The sequence below is a fragment of the Elephantulus edwardii genome, unplaced genomic scaffold (assembly GCF_000299155.1).
Source record: "Elephantulus edwardii isolate Elephantulus edwardi_28Jun2011 unplaced genomic scaffold, EleEdw1.0 scaffold00015, whole genome shotgun sequence".
Taxonomy (NCBI): Eukaryota; Metazoa; Chordata; class Mammalia; order Macroscelidea; family Macroscelididae; genus Elephantulus; species Elephantulus edwardii.
The window spans coordinates 8,309,279-8,328,127 of NW_006399765.1; the positions used below are offsets into that span (position 1 = coordinate 8,309,279).

An 18,849-nucleotide genomic window follows, 5' to 3' on the forward strand; every position below is an offset into this window, starting at 1 on the left:
GAGGGTATTATGCTGAGTGAAATATCTCTGTCACAAAAGGACAAATACTGTGTAACACGACTGTCATAAAATAGGACGGACATGGGAAGGTTGAGGAGAAAGTGGGGAAAGAGTGGATAGACTATTGAAAATGGGGAAAGAGTGGATAGACTATTAACACTGCATTAGATCAGATGAAGGGAAGAACTGTCTGAAAAGAATGTATGATTACTAATTATATGTATGACAATAATCTAGTATAAGGAGCACATTGTGCAGAGTGCTGGCAGAGAGGGTAAGAAAAAGTACAAAAACGAAAAAAATAGGCAAATTAGTTTCCGGAAAAAGATACTTCAAGAAAAAAACTAGCATAAGAAGCATGTAAGGACATTATATAATAATCAAAGGATAACAGAACTAAATAAATTTGAGAACAGAACTATAATTATCATCTCTATACTAATGACAGAGCCGCAAGACAGATGAAGTAAACTTTACCAGTTGGGAAGAGATATATAATCAACACTCCATGCTAGGTGTTTATTGTTATATGCTATCAAGTAGAAATTGACTCAGCTGACCCTTCAGCAGGTCTCAGAGGCTATAAATTGCATGGGAGGAGAGTGCATATCTTTCTCCTTTGTAGCAACTGGTGAGTTTGAACCATCTGCTTTTGAGCTGGCAGTACAACTCCTCCCCCATTAGGCCACAAGAAGAGTTGAATATACTATTTCCTTTCTTTTTCCCCATGGAGGTTTTCTTTTATTATTGTTATGCTTGATTCCTCATTTTCCATTATATCTGAGAAATATTTATTCTTTTTTGTGAGTATTACTCTTTTTGTTTGTTTGGTTTGTTTTTTTTCCTTTTTTATTAATTTTAATAAACATTTACAGAGATTTTGGATTTCCATTCATTCATTGCGGCACTTTTCTCCCTGTCCACCCCTCCCCACCAGTTCGCTCCTCTCTTTGAAAGAATGAACTATTTTCAATGAAGGATAAAACAACTAGAAAGAAACTCAACAAAGATGCTGAAGAACTAAATAATACAAATAACCAATTGGATGGAGTAGACATCTACAATATACATATACTTTCTTCATCAGGGTACATGGAACATTCTTCAGAATAGATCATATGTTAAATCACAAAGGAAGTTCCAACAAATTTAAAAACATCAAAATAATGCAAATCATCTTCTGAGATCACAATGTTATAAAATAAAGAGTAACAGGAAAAAAATCAAGTACATGAAAAACTAAAAACTAGGTAGAACACCCACTGATTAACGGCAGATTTTTTTTCCCAAAGGAGATAGAAACATACCAAAATCCTTAGGACACCGCAAAAGCAGAAATACTCAAAGGTCAATTTATAGCCAAAAACACACACACATAAAAAAAAAATCAACAATAGCTCTAAAAATTAGAAAAAGAACAAGTAAAACCTACAGTCTCCAGGAAAAAACAAATAAAAGTGAGAAAAATAACAGAAGACTAGACATCTAGTCTGGACTAGAAGTTGGATCTTTGAAAAGATTAATAAAATCAACAAGTATTTAGCAAATCTGTCAAAGGAAAAGAATAGTCAGGTGCTAATAACATTAATAAGGAATGAAATGGGTGATGTCACAACACAATCAACTAAAATAAAAAAGGGTAATAACAGAATACGAAGAACTATACTACAACAAATTTGGAGGCCTAGAAAAAAAAGACATATACTTAGAAATGTATGACCTACCCAAACTAATACTAACAGGCAGAAATCTGGCCCAGAATTCACTAGTGAATTCCACCAAACATTCAGAAGAGCTAAAATAAATTCTACTCAAACTGTTTAATAAGAATATAGAAAAAGAGGCAATACTCCTAAACTCATTCTACAAAGTAAGTATAACTCTGATGTCAAAGGCAGACAAAAATACCACTAAAAAATAAAATTATAAACCCCCTCATGAACTCAGATGCAAAATAAAATTATAAACCCCCTCATGAACTCAGATGCAAAATTTTCAACAAAATCCTAGCCAAAAGAACCCAACACCATTTTTAAAAACACCATTTATAATCAAGGGGAATTCATACTAGGTATGCAAGGATGGTTCAACATTAGAAAAACAGTTTAATCCACCACATCAATAAACAAAGGAAAAGAATCCTAGGATCATATCAATTGATGCAGACAAGGCATTTGAAAAAATTCAGTGTTCTCTCCTTGCTCAACAAAACAGGAATACAGGTGAAATTCCGCAGACAAGGCATTTGAAAAAATTCAGTGTTCTCTCCTTGCTCAACAAAACAGGAATACAGGTGAAATTCCGCAACCTAATTAAAAGCACATATACAAATCATGGAGCTCTGGTGGCCTAGTGGCAAGAAGCTGCACTGCAATACCAAAAGCATGTTGTTCGAATCCACCAGATGCTCTGCTGGAGGAGGACTAATCTCCTCCTATACTAGTCAGATCTGATTTGACAGTACAAACACAAAAAAATAATAAAATTTTTAGAAGCACGTATACAAATCAACAGTTAACATTATTCAACAGTTAACATTATTCTCAATGAAGAGAGACTGAAAGCTTTCCCCATGTGAACAGGAATCAGATGAGGCTGCCACTTAATTACCACTACTATTCAGTATAATACAGTAAAGCCTAGCTAGAGTAATAAGAAAAAGAAATAAATGGCATCCAAATTAGCAAAGAGGATGTAAAACTATGTATCTGCACGTCACATGATCCTAAATATAGAAAATCTCAAAGGACTGGCAAGGAAATGACTGGATCTAATTAACTGGTTCACAAAATGGCAGGGAATAAGACCAACATATAAAAATAATTCCGAATCCTCTTAGGCTAGCAAGGAGAACTCTGAAAAGGAATAAGGAAAATGAGAGCCCATTTACCTCCCACAGAACTGTTGGTGAATCTGAACCAGTCATTATTCCAAAAACAACTCCAACAACAGACCACAGCTAAAGAAATCATTGTACATTCACACAATGGCATATTATGCATCACTAGAAAATTAATAAGAACTCATAAACACAACTTAAATGAATCGAGAACAAATGATGCTAATGACATCAGTCAGGAAAAGTCAGTTATGGTATAAGACCACTAATATAAAAGCTAAAGGAAAGTTTAACATTTAGATAGAAGGAATCTTGGAAGGCTAACAGGGATGAGAAGGGGGAGAGAATATAAAGCAAAAATTAATAAATAGGTAAGTTAGGCAAAGGGAAAAGTAATAGAGTTTGATTAGATATCATAATAAATTAATCGATCAATTTTAATGTTATAAAACAAAATATCTATGAATGATTGAATGAAAACCCAGTAATATTTGTAAACTTGCTCTCAAAGAGAAATTAAATTGAAAATTAATATAACCCAAGTTGTAGTCTAAAGGGAGTTGTGTTGCTAACCCAAAAGCAAGGCCTCTCTGGTGGTTTGAATACACTGTTACGACATGATGCACAATAGCTCTGAACCCTGTCCTATCCTAAGCCAGTCTCACTGTCTCCAACACACCTAACCCCATTATCCCAGTTACTGTGTCAATCCATCTCATCTTCCAAGCATGATGTCCTTTTCCAAGTACTGGTTCGTCCTGGCAACATGCCCAAAGAATGTGAGATAGAGATTCAAAATCCTTGCCTCCAAGGAGCAGCTTGGTTACACCCTTCTCAGGACAAATCTATTTGTTCTCTTGGCAGTCCACAAAATGTTCAACACTCTTCTCCAGCACTACAATTCAAAGGTATAGATCCTTCTGCTGTCATCCTTAGTCACTGTCCAGCTCTCTGATGCATAGCAAGTAACTGCAAAAGATCATGGCTTGGATCAGGCACACCTTAGTTTTCTAGACTGACATTGTTGCTCTTTAGCTCTCTGGAGAGATCCCCGACAGAAGATTTTCCCAATGCAATTTGCCTTTTCATTTCCTTACTGCTGGTGCCAACAGTGCTGTTGTGGAACTAAGAAAGCTGAAATTGTTAACAATCTCAATCTCCTTTCCATCTATCATGATGTTAACAATTGGCCTCAGCGATGAGAATCTTTGTTTTCTTGATGTCGACCTTCAATCCATATTGAAGGCTGCAGTCCTTGACTCTTTGCAACCAATGCCTCAAGTTCTCCTGAGTTTTGGCAATTAATTTTTAAAAATGTCTTATTTGGGGGAGATTATGATGGAAAAACTGGTTATCTAGACACAGAAAGTCAGTAAAGGAAAGAAGTCCCAACAAGATAAACTGACACCATTAAGCTTGAGTACGGCAAAGACTGTGAAGATGGCAGAGGTTCAGGCTTCAATCTGTTGTTCATAGGGTCATATCGAGTTAGTTCACACAATGGTTCCTAATAAAAACAATATCTTGCTGATGATATATAAAGCAATTCTTTGAAAAGCCAAATTCTTCATATTCTATGAGTGCATACCTTTCTTGGGATTAATTTTTAATAAATAATACTGTAAAAGCTTAAGTATGCTAAGAAAATACATTAGAATCTAGTAGGGAAAATTTGTAGTATTGAAGACTAACAGAATACTGTATAGCCGTTGAGAAATTTAATCACAAAGTCCATTTAACAAATGAATAAATGTCTGCTCTCATAAATGAACTGTTAGGTGAAAAAAAAACCACTCTGAATGTACCATGTATGAGTTATGGTCCCTACAGAAAAAATTAATATACACAAACATATCCATAAAAATTACAAAGGAATCAGTAACATTAAAACATTAATGATTTCATGTTTGGGATAATAAATGATTTTTATTTGCTTTATTATTAAATTATTTATACAATTAATAGAAACAGGTGAAAAAAATTCTCAGAGGGCCCAAGGTGAATTATAACAAATCATATAGTTAAAGCCTCAAATAATTGCACAATGGACTTTCTACTCATAAAGGGGGAGAAGGACACAGACACCCACATATACTTCTCAGTCCCAAATAAGAACAGCACAAAGCAGCTAAGAGGGAAAAAACCCAACAAACTAAAGAAAAGTTAACTCTGAGATGAATATCTGGAAAGACTCCCTAACAGTAAAAATCATCAGACTGTAACATGGCATCCTAGGCTATGTTCCACTGCAAGGGCATTTAGAAGTAACGCCCTAGACACCATACTGTAGGGATCAGTACTGAGCTGGCACCACAGAGACCTAGAAGTTGTCTTATGAGGTTTTTCCACCACACAATTTGGTTGGCTAATCTATAAATACATGACATTTGCACATAAACACTAAGGTTTTCATAGCAAGCAAAGAACAACAAACCTTACCTGAGAAGAGTCGGAAAGCATCCTGCCCCACTGTCCTTGGGTAGACGACAAAGGCATCAACTGGCTGCATACTGGAACCCACGGGGTGATGCTAGTTTTGTTCCTCTGGAGAAAGGAAAAAAGTTTGTCAGAAATCTATTATCAGACTCCTTATTTAGAAAGTAACTGAAGATATGGCCAGAGAAAACATTTGAGAGGAGAAATTTCAAAAAAAAAACAGGACCAAGTCTCTCCCCAAGCTAATCTCTGCAAGGATAAGGTGTACTCCTAACTATTCTGGGTCCCACACACTTAAAAGAATTCTAGCAAGAACTGACTCCAGCAGAAGGGTCTAGCTCCAGCTAACTCCCTCTGTTGTTGTTGTTGTTAAGTATTGTCAGGTTGGAATTGACCCATAACTGACCCTTCAGTGAGTTTTCAGAGGTAAATCACACAATGGGGAGACTGCCATCCTTCTTCCACACAGCAGCTGGTAGAATATGAACCACCATGCCTCTAGGTCACCAGAGCTCCTTCTAGAGAAACAAAATAACCAGACTGCTGCCATTTTAAAATTAGATTATTATTCAGATTATAGTTTCTAATGCCTTTTCATAAAATACTAACTTATCTGCAGATTTTATAGGACTATAATGAGAAATTAATATTTGGACAACCATAAAATACAATACTGAAGGTCAAAGATCTAGATGAGTTCAGATGCAGCTACTCTAATCTTCAAAAATAACCTAACCCCTATGTTACTAATTCCTCAAGGAGTAATATTAATGTTTATGTTACATGGGGAGCCCTGGTGTCATGGATCATAGGATGTCCTGAGACAAACCCAAATGTGCTATGTCTCCAGCAATTCAAATCCACCAGCAGCTCTATGGAAGAAAGATTAGCAATTTCTTCCCGTATACTATACAGTCTAAAAACTCGCTGAAGGGTCCGCTCCAACTCAATGGTAATGGGAGCGGTATTTTATATATATATATACACACACACACATATATACATATATATATAATTTAGATTTACACACACACACATATATACATATATATATAATTTAGATTGTTAGATTTTTATTTTTTATATAAGAATATATACATATTTTAAATGTCACAATTACCTCCACTGACACAGATTCACTGTTTCTACTACCTTTATGATGAGGGGCTCTGGAGGCCTTGGGGGTAAGGAGTTGCAATGTCAACACAAATATAGGCAGTTTGAACCTATTAGCTGCTCCATTAGAGAAAGATGGACAGTCTCCTCCTACATGATTGACAGTCTCTGAGAACCTGCTGGAGGGTCAGCTATGAACTGATTCTGACACAAAGGCAATGAGAGAGTAGAGAGCTAAAGAGATGAGGAGAGTGAGATAGGGATTAAAGAAGTCTAACTTCTCAGAAGCAAAATGACAAACCACTATCATCGAGTTGATTGTGACTCATGGCAACCCTCTGCCAAGTTTCCAAGATTATAAATCTTTACAGGAGGAGATGGCCCATCTTTCTCCCAGTAGTGGCTGGTGGTTTCAAACCACCTATCTTTTGGGTAGCACACCAAGACTTAACACACTGTGCCAAGGTTTCTTGGAACTTCTCACAGTCAAAGTTAATAAGCAGATGGATTTGAACCCCAGAAATAAATCAGAATCCATGCTCACTTCTAGGATTAAGGGTAGGAGGAATATTGCAAGGTCCCTTTATCTCTAATACTTAGTCTATGACTTAGTCTTATGGGAAAAGCCATACTCTTGGAGTCAGAAAACAAGGAATGTGACCCTTGGCTCCACTCTTTATTAATTACATTTTAAATAACATCATTATTGGACAGAAGGGTCATGGAAAGAGAATCATACAGATACATGTGGATATTGTAATTAATATCAAAACAAAATGTGTATGAATGGTCAAATAGAAAACCAATTTACTCTGTAAACATTTACACAAAAATTTTACAAGTAACATTATTATTGTTGTTTCCTCTTCTACAAAAAGAATACAATCCTTACCTTTCAGGATTTTTTTTTTTAACTAACAAATGTATCTTAACTATGTCCAACTCAATAAAGGTTAAATCAAATCTGAACCTGTTTCTTCATTAGGAGGTGAAAGGATTAGCATTTTACATTTAGAGATGCTTTCTAAGCTATTTCACAGTTCTAAAATTGTGTAACTATTACTAATAGATACAACGCAATCAAATTTCAAATAAAAGTTAAGGTTGTTGTTGTTGTTATGTGCCGTCGAGTCATTTGCGACTCACAGCGACCCTATGTTCAACAGCCCTAAACCCTGCTCTCTCCTGTGCCAATCGCACTGCCTTGAACACACCCATCCCGATTAACCCAGTCACTGAATCAATCCATCTTATAGAGGGTCTTCCCCTCTTGCGCCATCCCTCCACCCTCCCAAGCATGATGTCCCTCTCCAAGGACCTGTCCCTCCTTGCAACATGCCCAAAGTATGTCAGACGAAGCCCCAGTATCCTTGCTTCCAAGGAGTTGCTTCATTTAATCCACTCCAGGATGAATCTGTCTGTTTTCTTGGCAGTCCATGGTACATTCAATACTCTTCTCCAGCACCACAGCTCAAAGGCATCAATTCTCCTTCTATCCTCCCTAGTCATTGTCCAACTCTCTGATGCATAACAAGTGATTGCAAAGACCACGGCCTGTATCAAGTGCACCTTAGTCTCCAGAGAGACACCATTGCTCTTGAGTAGAGAGGGCCCTAACAGCAGACTTTCCCATCGCAATACATTTTTTGATTTCCTGACTGCTAGTGCCAAGAGTGTTGACCGTGGAGCCGAGCAAACTGAAGCTGTGAACAATCTCAATCTCTTCGCCATCCATCCTGATGCTACCAATTGGTCCAGTGGTGAGAATCTTTGTCTTCTTGACATTGAGCCTCAGTCCATACTGAAGTCTGCAGTCCTTGACCCTCTGCAGCAAGTGCATGAAGTCCTCCTTAGTTTCAGCAAGCAGGGTTGTGTCATCTGCATAACGCAGACTGTTAATAGATCTTCCACCAATCCTGATGCCACAATTCTCCTCATAGAGCCCAGCCTCCCGGATAATATGCTCTGCATACAGGTTGAAAAGGTATGGAGATAGGACACATCCCTGATGTACACCCTTCCCAATTTTGAACCATGCAGTGTTACCCTGCTCTGTTATGACTACTGCCTCTTGGTCTAAGTATAGGTTTCGCATTAGCAAGATTAAATGTTCTGGGATTCCCATTCTTCTCAGAGTTAGCCACAGTTTGTTATGATCCACACAGTCAAACGCCTTTGCATAATCAATGAAACACAGATAGACATTCGTCTGGTATTCCCTGCTTTCAGCTAAGATCCATCTAACATCAGCTACAATATCCCTAGTACCATGACCCCTTCTAAATCCAGCCTGGACTTCTGTCAACTCTCTGCTGATGTGCTGTTCCAGTCGTTTTTGGATAATCTTCAGTAGAATCTTGCTTGCATATTTTAACTCAAGTTTGATATCAAATGTTAATGGTTAATAAATGAGTTCCTTTTTGTTTACTTACTGCTGAAAATTTACTAGAATCAGTGTCAGAAAGTCCTCTCCCAAAACCCTAAAACAAGGGATAAGCTGAAGTTTTTGCAAATTTAGGGCGAAAGAGGGAGGTGCTGAGAGGGGAGAAAAGACAAGAGGGAATTCAAAATAGAAACAATGCAAACCTTTAGAAAAGTTTCTGAAAATTTTCACATTATCTCAATGTCAAGAAAATTTTTCTCTGTAACTAATTCTAATCTGCTCTGTTCTTTCCTTCTCCAATTCTACATTAACAAATCTTGACCAAATATGTAATTTAAACTGCTAAAGTACAAGAGAGCTATGGTGGCCTGGTGGTGACAAAGTTGCGCTGCAATCCCAAAGCCAAGCAGTTGGAATCCACCAGCTGCTCTGCGGAAAAAGGATAGGCAATCTTCTCTCATGCAATTAACTGCTTCTGAAAACTCACCAGCAGGTCAGCTTTGGGTCGGTTCCAGGTCTATGGTAAACACCAAGAAGGTTTAAAAAGGAAGCTCTGGTGGCCTACTGGTAAGAAGCTATGCTGCCATCCCAAAGGCAAAGCAGTTCCTTATTACCAGCTGCTCTGCCCAAGAGACTCACTATTTCAGAAAATCCACTGGAGGATCACTGGGCCAGTTGCAAGTTGACAGCACACAGTAACAACAAGGTATTAACAGAAAGGGGTTTGAATCCCGAGCATGCCATTTAATAACTGTGTGATCCTGATAAAATCACTTCATTCTTTCAGCTTGTTTTCCCTTACGTGAAAATGGAGAAAATAAAAATTATTGATAATGATGTCTTTGTGTTATAAGGAACATTTGTAAAAGTACTCTGATAACAGCAAAACAGACATAGGCATCACGATTATTAACAACTGTTACTAAATAATGTAAGCAAACTCCTCTTTCCCCAGCAAACTGCCAGAGCATCAAGAACTATATTCCTAAAATACTTGTTTTTAACTTGACATTCCGTTTCTGAAAAGTCTGCAGTAGTCCAACTACCTATTTAGTCAAACATCTGATCTTTATGGGTTTTTACCAACTGGGCACTTTTTGACTCATCTTTAGGCTCACATAATCCTACCTTATAGTCTAAAGTACTCTGATTTGGGAAGTCATGGTATAACCCATAACAAATAAACTGGGCTGCTAAACAAAAGGTCGGCAATTTTAATCCAACAACTGCTCTGAGGGAGAAAGATGGGTAGTCTCTTTCCTTAAAGATTTACAGTCTTAGAAACCTGACAGAGGACCATTATGAGTTGGAATTGATTCACCAACAGTGAATATGACTTAGGGTTCTACTCCACACAAGCTAGTTCCCTTGTAGTCATTTAAACTCTAGCATTAAAATCTAACCATCAGCTCATTTGATTTATAAAATTTCTGTAGATGCCCAGTTCTACTTACTCAACTAGATCCTTTTCTCTCTTATTTTCCTTTTCAATCTTTTATTCACAAATACAAACCCCTGGAAGTATATCAATATCCCCTTACAGGTCTTGTTTCAAGTAACAGATACAGGCCTGGACAGCTCACCAGTTTGTGCCAGGAAATCTGGAAGACAGCTATTTGGCCAAGTGATGAACAGCACTGCTATCAACTTAGTCATACAAGACAGATTTGATATTCAGTGTTAGAGACATCTCCCTCACTCTCCTTTTCTACAGATAACCTCTCATCCAGTCCTAAAAAGATTTCCCTTAAAATCATCTCTTCCTCTTAACTACTGTTCTTCATATATAAAAGATCCTTCCCTCCTTTCTTGGCTTTGTAATTGTTATTGTTATGTGCCGTCAAGTTGCTTGCGACTCAGAGCGATCCTACATATGACAGCTCTGAACCGTGATCTATCCTTAGCCAACCTTACTTTCTCTGGAACACCTACCCCTATTACTCCAGTCACTGAATCAATCCATCTCATCCAGGGTCTTCCTCTCTTGCGCTGTCCTTCTACCCTCCCAAGCATGTTGTCCCTCTCTAAGAACCGGTCCCTCCTTGCAATATGCCCAAAGTGTGTCAGACAAAGTTTCAGAATCCTTGCTTCCAAAGAGCAGCCTGGCTTCCAAATCTGTTTGTTCTCCTAGCAGTCCATAGTATATTCAATACCCTTCTCCAGCACCACAGCTCAAAGGCATCAATTCTCCTTCTATCATCCCTAGTCATTATCCAGCTTTCTGATGCATTGCAAGTAACTGGAAAGTCCATGGCCTAGACCAGGCGTACCTTAGTCCCCAGACTGACATTGTTAGTTACTCTTCAGTACACTGGTGAGGTCCCTGACAGCAGACTTTCCCAATGCAATTAGTCTTTTGATTTCCTGGCTGCTAGTACCAAGAGGGTTGATTGTGAAGCCAAGCAAACTGAAGCTGTTAACAATCTCAGTCTCTTCACTGTCTATCATGATGGTGCCAAGTGGCCCAGTGGTGAGAATCTTTGTTTTTCCTGATATTAAGCTTCAATCCATATTGATGGCTGCAGTCTTTGACCTTCTGCAACAAATGCCTCAAGCCCAACTCAGTTTGGGCAAGAAGGTTGTGTCACCTGCGTAACACTGTCTGTTGATGAGTCTTCCTCCAATCCTGATGCCACATTCCTCTTCAGAGAGCCCAGCCTCCCGGATGTTCTGTTCTGGATGATCTGTTCCACACACAGATTAAAAAGGTATGGAGAAAGGATGCAGCCCTGGTGTACATCCTTCCCAATTCTGAACCATATGTTGATTATAAATTATCAATGACTTCTCAATTATACACTTTAAGTATAATTTAGTATATTTCAATAACTCAATTTTTAAATATTAAATTGGGAGGAGTAAAATGCACTGTTGTTGTTATTGTTGATTGCCATCAAATCAAGCATGACTCACAGCAACCCTATGAACAAAAGACCTGAAACCTTTCTATAGCTATCATAGTTTCTCAATGTTCATAGTTTCCAGAGGAATGTTGTTTAGGAAGTGGATGCCACTCCTGCTTCCAAAAATACACTAAAAACCTTAAAAATCAAATATCCCTAGCTTAAAATACTTTAAGAACTCCACTATACTTCAGGATAAACCCCAAACTCCTAAGCATGATACACAAGGCTCAGCTTCCTCTCCTGCCATTTCCACCAAAAGTACCCCTGAACCTAGACAAATAGACTTACTTACAATTCCTGGATTGTCTCCCTTCAGAGTATAAACTTTCTCTTATTCTCTATCTAATACTCTCTTGCTTAGGTTAGGCACTTCTTTCTGATAGATGCTGTCCTGAAGGTTTCTCTCTACTTTGCTTCTAGAATACCTGTCAAGTATTACAGCTAGTTTTCTTTTCTGTCCTATTAGATTACACACTTGAGAGTAAGGTTTATGGCTTTTATTCTCCATGCCTTGCACAGGAGAATGTAGAAGTATGAAATAGTGTAGTTGAGTTAAATGGGAATAAGAGTACATAAAACTGACTGATAACAACTGATGATGCTCTAATCAATCAACCTTGCGGAGCAAGAAGTTAGATAACTTGTTCAAGAACACACCAATAGAAGTAGTGGTGCCAAAGTCCCTCAGACTCCTAGACAAGTACATTTTCTATCCTAGTGAACTCCTCAAAGGGTCCAATTTCAAACGTTTCTTAGAATAAATCTGCTACTTTAATGTTTATTGACACTTTCAAAAATAATGGCATTTCTCTGGAATGTATGGCTGTCTCCATAAACAGCTGCTTCTTTTACCACAGGACCAAAAGAACTGGATAGCGCCTGGCTACTATTATTACATTATGGGAGAGAAGGATGGGCAATATCCTCCCAAGCAATGTACTGCCTTGATACTCACTGGAGGGTCTGGTATGAGTCAATTCTGACTCACTGGAACATAACAACATCATTTTAAAAAAAACATTCTGATCAAAGATTCCATAGAAGAATTCTGACCCAAGAACCGGGGATGTAGAACAGAATTTCAAATTCTTAAAGACTCCAAACTTTGATAGTAGTAAAGCTGGATGAGCCTAGAAACTATTACCCTGAAATAATCTTTAAACCTTAAACAAAAAATTGCACCAGAAGTCATCTTGATAATCAATTACTTGATAATCAATTACTAAGGAGCAATGATGTCAATTTGAAGGTTAAGGTGTATCTTCAGGCCATGGTATTTTCAATAACTTCTTATGCATCTGAGAGCTTTGACAATACATAAGGGTGAGAGAAGAACAACTGATGCCTTTAAGTTGTGGTATTGGTGAAGGGCACTGAATATCCCATGGCTTGCCAAAAAAACCAAACAGATATGTTTGGGGAGAAAAATGCAGCCAAAGTGCTCATTAGAGGCAAGGATGGCAAACTTCATCTCACATATTTTTAGCATGTTGCTAGGACAGGTTATTCTTCAAAAAGCATTATCATGCTTGGAAAGGTGGAGGGTCAGCTAAAGAGAGGAAAATCTTCAACAAGAAAGATTGATACCGTGACGACAGCAATGGGCCCAAATTTGTCAGAGATACTAAGAATGGCACATAGGGTCACTGTAAGCCACACTCAACTCAACAGCCCCTAACAACTACTGCTTACTATCAGAGAAGTGCAACCAGAGTGCTCTTTAGAGTCAAGAATTGTGAAACTTGGTCTCACATACTTATCTTTGGGGAAAAACATTATGCTGGGAAAGGTGGATCAGAGAAAAAGAAGACCCTCAATAAAATGGACTGAAATAGTGACCAAATAGGGTCAAGTGTTTGGGTGATCTTTAAGGACAGTGCAGAATAGATAATGTTCCAATCTGTTGTTCACAGAGTCACTAAACCTAAGTCCTTATGGACTCAGTGGCACATACCATTATCATGCAGGTTCAAACTGAAAAGAGCAAGTCTAAAGATTAGATAAGAGCCTTAGGGAAGCAATGTTGTTGTTATGTGCCTTCGAGTCATTTGCGACTCATAGCGACCCTATGTACAACAGCCCTAAACCGTGCTCTATCCTGTGCCAATCTCATTGCCTCTGACACACCCATCCCGATTACCCTAGTCACTGAATCAATCCACCTCATAGAGGGTCTTCCCCTCCTGCACTGTCCCTCCACTCTACCCAGCATGATGTCCCTCTCTAAAGACCTGTCTCTCCTTACAACATGTCCAAAGTATGTCAGATGAAGCCCCAGAATCCTTGCCTCCAAGGAGCAGCCTGGTTTAACCCTCTCTAGGATGAATCTGTTTGTTTTCTTGGCAGTCCATGGTACATTCAATACTCTTCTCCAGCACCACAGCTCAAAGGCGTCAATTCTCCTTCTATCCTCCCTAGTCATTGTCCAACTCTTTGATGCATAACAGGTGATTCCAAAAACCATGGCCTATATCAGGCACACCTTAGTCTCCAGAGAGACACCGCTGCTCTTGAGTACTTTAGAGAGGTCCCTAACAGCAGACTTTCCCATCGCAATACGTTTTTTGATTTCCTGGCTACTGATGCCAAGAGTGTTGACTGTGGAGCCAAGCAAACTGAAGCTGTGAACAATCTCAATCTCTTCGCCATCCATCCTGATGCTACCGATTGGTCCAGTGGTGAGAATTTTTGTCTTCCTGACATTGAGCCTCAGTCCATACTGAAGGCTGCAGTCCTTGACCCTCTGCAGTAAATGCATGAGGTCCTCCTCAGTTTCAGCGAGCAGGGTTGCGTCATCTGCATAACGCAGATTGTTGATAGATCATCCACCAATCCTAACGTCACGCTTCTCCTCATAGAGCCCAGCCTCTCGGATAATCTGCTCTGCATACAGGTTGAAAAGGTATGGAGATAGGACACATCCCTGGTGTACACCCTTCCCAATTTTGAACCATACAGTATTGCCCTGCTCTGTTCTGACAAGTTTATGTTAATGAGAGTAACAATTCAGAAAACAAAGATATTGTACAACTCAAAAACTCAAATGCCTGACTTCAAACATAGCCACCAGTGAGAGTCAGCGTCCAGAGCCATCAGGGGCTTTAAGCTTGTTGCCCACTGCTGTGGTGTGGACAGCTGAAACACAGGCCCCAACAGGCACCTGGGGGGGGAGGGGGAAACCCAGACTCTACTTCATGCTCTGCTGGAGAAGGAGGAGCAGTCTCCTGTACCAGTCAGATCCAATTTGACGGTACACACACACACACTTTCTTCTTTTTTAAAAAAAGACTACTTCAGCCGTCGCGGCCCTCTGCCCGGGGCGCGCTGCCCTCGGCCCCCAGTTTGGGGCAAGCGGTCACGGCCCCCTGCCCGGGGCAAGCCGTCGCGGCCCTCTGCCCAGGGTGGGCTGTGCTTGGCCCCCAGCTCAGGGCGAACCGTAGGGCCCTCAGGAGCAAGAAGGCAAGCAGCTGTAACCCAAGACCACCAGTAAGGTGATAAAGCGTCCTCCCTTCCCCCCTTTATATCTACGCCCCTGTTCAGCATGAAGAAGCCAGAGAGTCGGCATCCAATTCCCAAATCAATAAGACAGTTGGTTTAATTACTATTGGAAAATGCTTGTCATTCCTCTGTAGCATCTGGTCCCCACTGGACCCTCATCATTTCCTTCACCTGCTCCCCCCACCGACCAAACTGTGCAGCTCTGCAACTGCATCCTGGCCCATCCTCACCCTTCTACCCCCAACCCTCACCTCCTTGTACCCCCAATATGTTTTTCCCAATAAAAAAAATATTCAAAAAAAAAACCCTCAAATGTTACTGAATTGTACATGTTGAAACAAACTGGTGTACTGCTGTGTATATTCTCAACCACAAAATAATAAAACTGGAGGGGAGGAATGGAGTTTCTGATGCTTTATCACACACTACAAAGGAATTACAGCCTAAAGTGAATATGACTTATGTTTTCCAAACTTGCTTTTTAACAGCAAATTAAATTCAAAAGGATACATTTTTAAAAAGAAAGGAAAAAAAGATTCAACTAATAAAGGGCAGGGTGAGGTAATTTCTATAACCATTACTAAGAAGAAAGGACTCTTCAACAGCAGCCCACATGTTCACGGGCAAGAACATCTAAATTACCTGAGCCAACTACTAGCTTCCAAGATAAATCAAGGTGTGTACTCCTAAATATCCATCTTTAAAATTAAGTCATTTGAAACATCTTAGGTGCCATTTCCCCATTCAGTGCTCAGATCTGAATCCATTTCTGTCATGGCATCTACAATTACTTCATCAACCAGTTACTCTTCAAGTATTTACTGAACTCCAAAAAGCCACTATGCTATTCCGCCATGAAATACAGGGAGGTGGGGAGATGGGGAGGAAGTCTAGTCCTTGTAAACTATATACAAAAAGAATAAAAACACAACGTATATTGAGAACTCAAGTAAGAGTCAGAGACATGAAGAGGCAGTGGCTGCTACAAAATCCTTGACCTGGTTTTTTAAAAAATACTTGCTAAAATGATAAACTCTCGTCTATAACAAGAAACTTCCTTCCGCGATTTGCTTTCATCTTCATTCCTAGACAAAATAGAGAATATCTAGGAGTGAACACCGTATTAAGGCGTTCAGTGGTCCTACTTTCCCTTATTTTTTTTTTTTTGTTTTTGTTTTTTTCTATTTTTTCTCTTTTTTTCTACTTTCCCTTAATTTCACTCAGTCAGCAAGAATGTAGTACTGAGCATCGATGGCACTGTGCTGGCAAAGTAAAAAATGAAATTGTGCTATTAGTTGTCAATCTCCTAAACTCTAATAATAGTTCTCTATTTAACGCTACGGTTACGAACTGCCTTACTGATCTCTGAAAAAAATCCAAAGCATCTCCGAACACTAAGGGACCACATTTTCACATGGGGAAACTGAGGCCTGAAAATGACTTGCTCAAGGTGCCACTGTGCATCTATCAGTGACAGAACTCCAATCTGTGCCCCACGTGCTGCCGCTCCCGGACAGGAAGCGGCTGCAGGTGGTCAAGGAGGGAAAACAATGATCGCTTGTCATTCTCCCCCTAGAAACCAAAACCAATCCCAAGACGGGAGAGGCTGCCTCAGTTTCCCCGAGGAAAGGCGGCTGCACAGCCTGTCAGCGCACTCCTGCATTTCTCTTCAGGTCCTCCCGTCCCGCCTTCTCCAACTCCAACCCCGGGGCCCTGGAAGCGACTGCTGAAATTCACTTCTTCACTCACAAGGACTCGTACGAGCAACGCCATGTTCATCAACAATCACTTCCGGGTGAAAGGTGGGTTTCCGGACTCCCCGCAACCCCTACCCTCTCACACGTTGTCCTTTTGCCAACCGGAGCAGGATCCAGGGGCGCAAGCGCACAGAGGCTACAGCGTGCACGCGCGCGCGTTCCCCTGGTGCACGAGGCCACCGGGCGCGCGCCTCCTGCCGTCTCCTCCCCATACACGTCACAGTGCGCCCCGCCCCCGCCAGTGCCTGTCTTTTGTGACCTCTGGTCTAGGGCCCTTTCCTCTTACCCAGCTCCTTATCTCTCAGCACGCTTTTGTGAGGATTTCTAGGAGTCACCGCTTCCTCCTCCTCGACTCCTCCTGGAAGATTCCTTTTTTTTTTTTTTTTAAATCTGTAGCAGTACTTAGTTAGTGTCCGGCAGAAACCACTCCGTCTGCTGAACAGTATCTCGACTGCGAAGCTTCTCTGCCGATGGATAATGGCATGGCCGGGCCATTACCGCTGTGGCAGCAGTACCCAGGCGCTGTCAGAGGAAAAGTGCACATGGAACTGCTGGCCTTGGGGCAGCCATGCCTCAGCGTCCTCTGATCATGCTTTCTCTGCGAGTCGGCGGTGAAGATTCTTTTTTTTTTTTTTCCCCCACTGGGCTTTGAAAACAGACAGGAGTAGGAGAGCCTCCCTTTTAAGAGGGGCCTCAGAGGGAAGATCTGATGATCTGCTTCAAAAAAAAAAAAATCAGAAAAACTCTACAAAGCTTAGTTGTATTCTGACCTACATGAGGTTGCCGTGAGTCCCGTGGACTGGAAGGCAACTGTTTTATGGTTTCATTTTTAAAGGCAAGCGCAAGCAAGTGTCACACTCTGCCCAAGTCCTGGTAGAGGCAGAGGTGGAAGGAGGGCTTGAGAGTCTTGTTTATTTATTTAACATCTTTGAATATTGATAGGACACAATCAGTAAAGATAAGAGATACAATGGAAGAATCAAATGTGCAGGACATTTCCTGAGGTAAAAGAATGGCCTTGGCTCAAGGGCAACTTTTCTATTGCATTCCAAGAGAAATAGAAGGTGTGTACACTCCTGGGTTGCCTGGAAAGAAATGAGCAAGATGGTGAAAGACTGTCTTCCTTTTGATTCAGTCAACAAAGACTCAGTCTGCTGGAGACAAGATGAATGTGGATACTGGCTTCATAGTGTATTGAAAGGTGAGAGAAGCATCTAAAAGTCTAATAAAGCAATGGGGGGAAAATATTTGTTTTGAGTGCTAGGAAAAACAGCAAAGAGCTAAACTAGAATTAATGTATGGCTCTAGTTTAGACAGTGTGGCCAGGTAAGGTCTCTCAGGTGATATGTTAGGGAGCTGACAGAGGCAGTTTCTTCATTCACGCTATTTTATCTTCAAATATTTAGGTTGGGAGTGGGAAATAAGATTCTAGAATAAGAGTATTGATGAGAAAGAAAAAAGGATCTATTTCAAGAACCTAAGACCCTCAACAAGATGGATTGACACATAGTGACTAACAATGGGCTCAGGTACATCAGAGTTGATGAGGTTGGCACGTGATAGAGCAGGGTCCTGATCCACTGTTCAAAGGGTTGCTACAAGTCATCATCAACTAGAAAGTGACAAAAGGGTTTCGATCTTTAATGAAGAAGAGCTTTAACATCAATGAAAAGAGACAGGGGCGATTTCCACCTAGGAGACTTGTTATGTGCCATTGAGTCACATGTGACTCATAATGACCCTATGTAAAAAAACCCTAAACCCTGCTCTAGCCTGTGCCAATCTTATTGTCTCCAACACACCTCCTATCCCCAGCACTCCGGTCACTGAATCAATCCATCTCACCGAGGGTCTTCCTCTCCTGCACTGTCCCTCCATCTTCCCAAACATGACATCCATCTCCAAGGACTGATC

General features: G+C 40.2%; 1 protein-coding gene across 1 annotated transcript in view; it reads right to left on the reverse strand.

The window, feature by feature from the left end:
* Positions 1 to 16,954, reverse strand: part of LOC102873162 (ubiquinol-cytochrome-c reductase complex assembly factor 1-like) — a 129,336-nt gene extending 112,382 nt beyond the window's left edge. Inside the window, exons 1-2 of the mRNA XM_006881476.1 lie at positions 16,928 to 16,954; positions 5,279 to 5,383 (exon numbers count right to left, since the gene is read on the reverse strand). Coding sequence (XP_006881538.1) covers positions 5,279 to 5,383; positions 16,928 to 16,951 — 129 coding nt within the window. The 5' untranslated portion in view covers positions 16,952 to 16,954. The remainder of the gene's footprint in view (positions 1 to 5,278; positions 5,384 to 16,927) is intronic.
* Between the last annotated feature and the right edge of the window lie 1,895 nt (positions 16,955 to 18,849).